The sequence below is a fragment of the Hemibagrus wyckioides genome, linkage group LG05 (assembly GCF_019097595.1).
Source record: "Hemibagrus wyckioides isolate EC202008001 linkage group LG05, SWU_Hwy_1.0, whole genome shotgun sequence".
NCBI classification, from domain to species: domain Eukaryota; kingdom Metazoa; phylum Chordata; class Actinopteri; order Siluriformes; family Bagridae; genus Hemibagrus; species Hemibagrus wyckioides.
Window position 1 is genome coordinate 10,989,525 of NC_080714.1, and position 7,999 is coordinate 10,997,523.

Below are 7,999 nucleotides of genomic sequence, written 5' to 3' on the forward strand. Positions count from 1 at the left end.
GTATTAAATGAGTCATACTGGATAAGTTCAATTAATTGTTATTATTACAACCTAAGAAATGAACTTGATGATTTGCATATTTTAAATTCAACAAGCAAAATCCATCTGGTAGGATGTTAGGACATATGGATTGATTGGTTACAAGTGAATACTCAAGACATGGAATCATCTTTCAAATGTCACTTACTTTCTAATGCAGAGATAAAGATGAGACTCCGAACATCACTGTGAAAATCACAGGTAGACGTTAGTCATGCTTTTCAGTGAGTAATCTAGAGACCATTACCTGTTACCGTACACCATTTCAAATACCTGTTATATTACAGAAATAAATATAGGAATGTATTACGCTATTCTACATTACAGTACCATAAACAACACTACCCTACACTACACTGCACTACAGTACACTACACTGCTCTAATCTACCATAAACTACTCTACATCATTCTTCTACTCTCATTACACAACACCACACTCTCCACTCCACTACAATGCATTACACCACATTACACCACACTACAATCCACTCCAACACACTACACAATACCAAACTGCATTCCACTACACTAAAATACAGTACACTACACTCCAGTACACCAGACTACATTTTTGGGAGATGATATTTGCTAGATTGCAGAGTAAAACTACAAAGCCAATAGAGCCATATCACAGAAAATGGCTATTGACTAAATGAAAGTGTCAACATCAAGTGTTATTATAATAATTGCAAGTTATAGCTTCACTTGGATATCTGCCACAAAATAGCAATTTCAGCTTTCCACAGATAAATTCATGTTACAGTAATCATGTCAAATTATTCTTTGTTGGAAGCAAATGTCAAGGTTGGCAGCAATGGAAACCTACTAGAAACTTGTTAAGTTAAACTAAACCAAAACAAGCTAAAATAGGCCCTGCCAATGGCTAACCTGAAATGTTTAGAAAGCAATTGAATCTGTTTCTGCCACAAGCAATCATACTATAGCATAGTCTTTTATCTAGCTAAACTGTGGGTAAAAGTAATGAGGACATGATGTTACCAGTATCTCCTGTATTCCCTGTATCCTAAGTTACATCCATACATATTTTAGGTCTGCATGGATTGAAAAACACAGAGACAAATAAATAAATAAATAATAAAAAAAGAACATTCAAATAGACAAAATAATCAATAATAAATTTCAAATAAATACTTAAGATTTTTAAATTTTTTGGTAACCTGTAAGATACAAATATACATACAAGGAGAGAGAGACAGAGAGAGAGAGAGAGAGAGAGAGAGATCAATACCACTTGAGTAAATTTAAGAGCTCTGGAGGATCTATGTATTTGTTATACAAGGCCAAGAGGTCACTGATGAAACAAATATTTAGTTTATTGACTTCAGGGATATCTTCAGGGCGCACGCTCTCTTTATTCTTGTACACATTTTTATTCTTGTACACGCACCACAAGGCCAACCTAGGTTTGGGTTACATTAAACACACAACTCAGTCACTTTTCCATAGCCCACCTTGCACCTCATTTTCACTCATGAATACACACACTGTATTACAAAACAATCTTACTAAACATATGGGGACAAAATAAAATATGCTCTATCACAATAATTTACAGTTTCTGACAGTGTTTATTTGGATAACTTCGCTAATTTGTTACTTTGATTCTTCTGACCCTTAAACATTTAAATAAAATATCAGAGATCCAAATAATTTGTCAAATATTCTGATTGTACTCTTTTAAATTTACTTGAAATATCTCAACACATTTGGTAATTTAAAAAATAAATAAACTAATAATAATAATAATAATAATAATAATAATAAAGAGAAATTGTGTTTTAAAAGGTCAGTATCTGTAGCTCGATGGTCTTTGACATTTAATGATATATTTAATGTATTCAATTTCCAACATCACTAATACTAGGTTGCTAATGCTAATGCTGATTTCTATTTTCCGCTACACAAGGCATGTTGGCTGGGTTTGCATCACAACATTTCTTGACTTAGTTTTTACTTAGGAAATTATTTCTTTTGGCTTATATTTTGCTAGGGAGATATTCAGAAAATAACAAGTACATAGTTAAACTATCACAGCAAACTTTAACAAGAAATAAATAGTTAGTTTTAATTGTTTTCTACAGAATGATTTTAAATGAAACACATCTCATGGTCATATATGTAATCAAGGAGCATTTCATTCGCATTTAAGAAAATCTGTAATATCCTTAATCCAGGGTGTTATACTTAAAGGCCTCAATGAGACCTTCAGTGGAGTAAATAAACCCTGATATGCTGCATATGCTTCCTATTATACAGATGGAGATGTCAAAAAAGACTTCATGCCACAAAAGCTTGCGCCAGAGAAGCTTTAGGTGGAATAAGCAGGGTAGCAGGAAGCACAGTCCAGCACCAGTGAGACTTCCAGTGAGGCCCATGAGCAAAGCAAAGTGCGGGACAAAGATAGCCATGAGAAGGGTAAAAACAACAAGCCCAATTCTCATGGCAAGCCCCCAAGACTTAAGCCTCCCATCTGTTCCATAGCAGTTTGGGAATGGGGTCCCATCTCCATCTTGAAACAAAGACTTCTCCAAAATGTCTACAGCAGCGAAGAAGGGCAGGGGGTAGGAGAGCAATGCCTTGGCCACCAAAAAGATATTAACCCACATCCGTATGCCAGGTGGCAGATTATCTGTGATCACCTCTTTTGTGTCATCGGCCCATGTGAGGTAGGCTACAAGGGCAAACAGGCCCTTGAGAATGCAGGCAGCAATGTGTGTCCACTCCAACATGCAGTGGAACTCAGCAGGCTTCTGCATGTTGCCCTCAAGTGAGGGCAGGAAAATCTGTGATGTGTAGCTAAAAACAACAATGCCAATAGAGATGGGGAACTTCTTGACATCAATGTAGAATTTGACCTTGTCCCATGCCCAGTCCTGTGCATGTGACAGGCAGAAGGCAATCACCATCACGTTAATGATGAAGTGCACAATAGTACACAGCAGACTTAGCTTAGAAACGGCCTTCAGGTTGCGCAGGAATGCGCATGGCAGGAGCGCCACCGCAGCAAGCACCGACCAGGCCTTCTGTGACACAGGGAATCCTGGAAAGCTGTTATACATCAGATTGCCACTGACAACCACATAAAGGATGCATGTCATCACTAGCTCAATGATTTGCGCCACATTTACAACATGGCCACCAAGCACAGGGAAGCGTGGCGCACAGCAAGCATTCGCAATGTCCACATACGTGTCACGCACACGTACACGCTCTCCATCCTCGTTCTCCTCATAGAGGCACACAATGAGAATCTTGCCTGTGTAGCAGCACACCACCGCTGAAAAGACGATGAGGAAGAGTCCCAGGTAGCCACCATGCAGGACAGCATAGGGGAGGCCCAACACAAACATACCCTGCAGTGTAAAAATAATTAGAATTACTTGAATAAATTACTTAAATACATCACAAGTGTTTGACTGAGCAGGAAACATTGCAATGGCAGACATCAAACACTAGTATATAAATGAACATTACACATTACATCTATCTATCTATCTATCTATCTATCTATCTATCTATCTATCTATCTATCTATCTATCTATCTATCTATCTATCTATCTGTTTCTTGTTTGCTTGCTTTTCTCCTATATATCAATCTATTCATTCTATTGTTGTTTTTTTTCTGTGTTAAGGTTTGTTTCCCTGTACTAATTGATTTACAATTTACCCTTTACCACTAACGGCCAGTTGCATATGTAGTCTGTCTGTTCAGAAAGTCTGTTTTGGGCTTAGTGGTAAAAACAGCAAGATGCATTGACTCATTGGAGCAGGAACTACAGGTTTTAGTGGAGAAGGAGAAGCTGGGTCACCAAGGTTGTAGTTTTATGCCAAAATGGGTTACTTTAAAAAAATGCTTCTGCAAAAAAAGCAGAGTGTAAGTACATATAGTGTACCTACAGGGTACAGAACCATTACCAGTACCATGGTCTTACGCTGCAGTACCTGAGCAAACAAGCTATTATAGGCTAATTGTTGATACCTCAAGTAGTAAAGGCCACAGCAAATGGCAGAGCTTTTTCATACAAAGGCCTGCAGTTCTTACACGCAGTCACAGTGTTTAGGTCTAGACTGTAAACGCATTTATTAAGTCAAGTCTTTTGTGAATAGTTTTGAATAGAGGATTAATAAGAATAGAGTGTTTTGGGGAACTGGGACACCCCCCCAGGTTTGTGTACAGTGGAGTGGCTGGCTGCTTTATGCCAAGTCTGTGTCACCTTCTGGCTCTCCCATAAGTTAAGCTGTCATATCTAGTCTTGCCAGACAATACACTATACACACTATACGCACTATACACACAGTGCGCAAATCTCAGGGAGTTATTCCTTACCACTGCTGCATCTGGCTTGCACATTAGGGATAAATTAAACAAAATTTTACAAAATGTATCATTTATGACCTGAATTTATATATTATTTAAAGCAGTGACACTGTCCCTGGTTAAATGTGCTATACAAATAAAATTGAACTGAACTGAATATATAGGAGAGGGGAATGGGGTTATATGAGATGATTTGTGCTTACATTAGTAATTACTAAAAAAAATCATTTTCCAATGTAAAGCCAGAGAAAAAAATGATTTTGTGGGCAGGTTTCTGGCCTTTCTGTGTGTGTGTGTGTGTGTGTGTGTTTTAGCTTATGCTAACTCTTAGTTTGGAAACATCTGCTTTATCAAAACCCAGTTGAACAAACGTTTGTTTGTTCCGCTCAATATCTGCTGCTCAATATCTGCTGTATGCCGTTAGACTATATGTTCTTGACTCTTTCCTGCCTTTTATGACGTTATTCTAAAAATTTACTTGATAGTCCAGTAACCTGTAGCATAAGTCAAATGTGATAGCCTCTCTACTTATATGTATAGGCTATTGTTGACTGGACACAGAGCCACTTTTTCTCACAAGTCAATGGTGTGTGCCGTTTGAGTTTGATGGTGATATAAAGCAGCACAGGTGTCGATAAAGTTTTTAGTTTTTTTTTATTACTATTATTAAAGATTGGTTGTTTGTTTGCTTGTTTGTTTTATTAAAGTTGTATTTATCCAGTTATTTTATCCAATAGGAAAAACGTTGCCTAGCTTTTAGTACAAACAGTTTCATTTAAAATGTGGGTAGTTGGATGGCTTGCCAGTTTAAAAACAATGATTTGTTCTTTTGCTGTTCAATTTATTTTCTTCGTGGCATACATTTTCTCTTTTTATTGCCCAGTGTGCGACTTGAAGGCGGAGTGAAATCGTGATATCGCCTTCAATTTGCCCCAAGCGACACTGAATAAAATCGGATCTGATAGAACGAGGTCTTACCGTGAGTGATGGTGCGTAAACATGAAAACAAGTGTTTTTTTCCCCCGTTTATAGTAGCTCACTGAACGCATTTGACATCTTTGTTAAAAATCAATTATATGAAAAATAGTGAAAACCAGTAGTTTATTGCAGCTCGTGTAAATTGTTTTATTTAAATTATTATCTATTTTAGTTATTAGTCTAGTTTATTAACTATTTTACTATTTAACTATTAATATAAAATTAATAGATAATACATTTTGTTTGCAAATGCCCCGATTTAGAAATAAGCTGAATAATGCCTGAAGGAAATTACTGATATAATTTTTATTTGAGGAAGACTACTTGCAGCAACTGCTGTGCACCTGAATTGCATTGGTGACGTTCCAGCCCGCATCCCATGCTGTGATTTTCCGTTTGTCTTGCGCTCCTTCCACCTCGAGCGAGTCGCTGTTTTTTCGGGATTCTGAGGGGCCATTACCGTGTCTTTGGTAATGACTGTCTTCAGCCACCATTCCATCTGTTTCTTCGGTCGTCTTCACTTCGTCCATTCTTAGCCCACGTCTGTAATCGTAATCCAGGCCATCACAATCGGCGAAAGCGAGAGCTTCCTCATCGGTGGCCGTTTGGAAGCCGAGGCGCGCAAACACACCGCTCACCTTCGCCTCGGATTTATGTGACGCACTGTTCATTAGACCGATGATTTTATTTGAAACCGTGTGCCGTATTAGATGGGCCATGATTATAAATCTGTAGATGATCGGGTGTTTAAGAATTACAAAACAATCACTTTGCGCAAACAAGGCAGCTTATCACCGAACACGAATCATTCCTTTTGCATATTCCGTTTAATGTCTTTCCTCTTCAAAGAATGCGTCCTAATATTTTCTTCTTAAAATACATCTTAATCCGAAGGCGAAGAATGAGTAATCCATGAACACACCCCCCCAAAAAATCCCAATTCAGTAGTTTCCTTTTTAAAATCTAGTCCAGTAGCAGAAGCATACCAACTCCTCAGTGTGGCAAATGCCAGTTGCGCGCGAGTGTGTGTGTGTGTGTGTGCGCGCGCGCGTGTGTGAGACCTCGTTTAGTCCGTTTAGTGGCGCTTGTTCCAAAGTCAGCGTCGAGAAGAAAAGTCTGTCACCATTTTTGATCATGTAGTCGATATTCGCGTTCCATAAATATGAAAGTTGCTTACTCAGTTTCAGAGTCGAAACAGGGGTTATTATAAACAATTAATAATTTTGTTCCCCAAATGGCAGTTTGTGTTCTGAATAGGGTTGTTCAAACGAACAAATTAAATGTCTAATCATTTTATCTGTAATTTATTTCTAAATGTTAAACACTGAGTCTATATATATATATATATATATATATATATATATATATATATATATGTATATATATATATATATGTAATTTGTTGGTAAAAAGCTATTTAAATAACTAAGGCGATTTATGTTTATTTTTATTTTTTAAGCTACATAATTAATGTAGTTTGGGGTTGGAACGCAAAAATGATGAAGACGTATTTAATGGTCACACTTTAATAAAAAACAAATGAATTGTGCATTACTTAAAATGTAAGAAATTTTGTCCGTTACTAATGGCAAAATTGTGACAGCCTGTAGATCTCAATTCTAATTTAATTCCTATTTACACAGACAATGGAATAAATGCTGGATGATACGCGGTATGCGGAAACTGCATAGTGCACTTTAAGGGTCAGTAAAATGAGTGAGTACTATAGCTACAAGGTTACAGCGAATTAATGGCGAAAGATACTTATTACTGATAAGTTTACATCTGCTATTTGATTGTATAGCATTTAATTCTTCCGTCTATACGTCCATAAATTCATTCACTCGTTCATTCATTCGTACAGTTATTCATTTTCATTGAATGAACTTTTAAAATAGCAATCTCTTGGTTTTTTTTGCAGTCATTACAAGCATTACAATTCTTTTTAATCAACAGCAAGTAATTCACTGCATGAGCTTTTAAACATATACACAAGCATTTAACCAAGTATTGGTTCCCTGCGCTGCAATTGCGCACATCTGCACAAAATATAATCATAGTCATGTGATCAAATCATATAATTTTCTATGTTTTTTTCTTTCCTATTTTATTGTATTGTATTCTTAGTCTATTTTTTTTTAGAATAATTAGTATTTTAAATATACTTAGTATATATGTTTTATACTTTTAGACAAATAAAAATTGATTGTGAAACAGCCCCTCTTTCATAGTAAGAGTTAGGCTACTTTTGGACACATTCAATATATATTCAGAGGCACAGTCAGCACCCACACCAATAACCCAGCATGGGGAGCCAAATTCGGAACAGCATTTTTAAAAGCTCTATTTATTCTGATTTCCACTATAGAGATAAAACAACATATTGCTGTTAAATTGTAAAATTGAATATATATATATATATATATATATATATATATATATATATATATATATATATATACAATTAATATCCCTTGAAGTCCCCGTCCATAAAACCTACAAAACTCACTCTCATATATTCAACTGACACTCCTAATATAGCATCAGCACCGGGGACAGAGAAGGAAAGAAAGTTCCTCTCTCTCTCTCTCTCTCTCTCTCTCTCTCACACACACACACACACACACACACACACACACA

The 7,999-nt window shown here is 36.5% G+C and overlaps 1 protein-coding gene across 1 annotated transcript; it reads right to left on the reverse strand.

Annotated features, from left to right (window-relative positions):
* Window positions 1–1,392: 1,392 nt before the first annotated feature.
* Window positions 1,393–6,374, reverse strand: LOC131352745 (vesicular inhibitory amino acid transporter-like). The gene is made up of 2 exons (XM_058389076.1): window positions 5,704–6,374; window positions 1,393–3,415 (listed from the first exon to the last, which is right to left on the reverse strand). Exons 1-2 carry the CDS (start codon window positions 6,076–6,078, stop codon window positions 2,228–2,230), a joined length of 1,563 nt encoding a protein of 520 aa, XP_058245059.1. The 5' UTR covers window positions 6,079–6,374; the 3' UTR covers window positions 1,393–2,227.
* Between the last annotated feature and the right edge of the window lie 1,625 nt (window positions 6,375–7,999).

Excerpts from the sequence above, each read along its gene's own strand:
- LOC131352745 (XM_058389076.1), bottom strand. The coding sequence starts at position 6,078 with ATGGCCCATCTAATACGGCACACGGTTTCAAATAAAATCATCGGTCTA. Across the intron at positions 3,416-5,703 it reads ACGTCACCAATGCAATTCAG|GGTATGTTTGTGTTGGGCCT; the intron begins GTGCACAGCAGT and ends TTTACACTGCAG.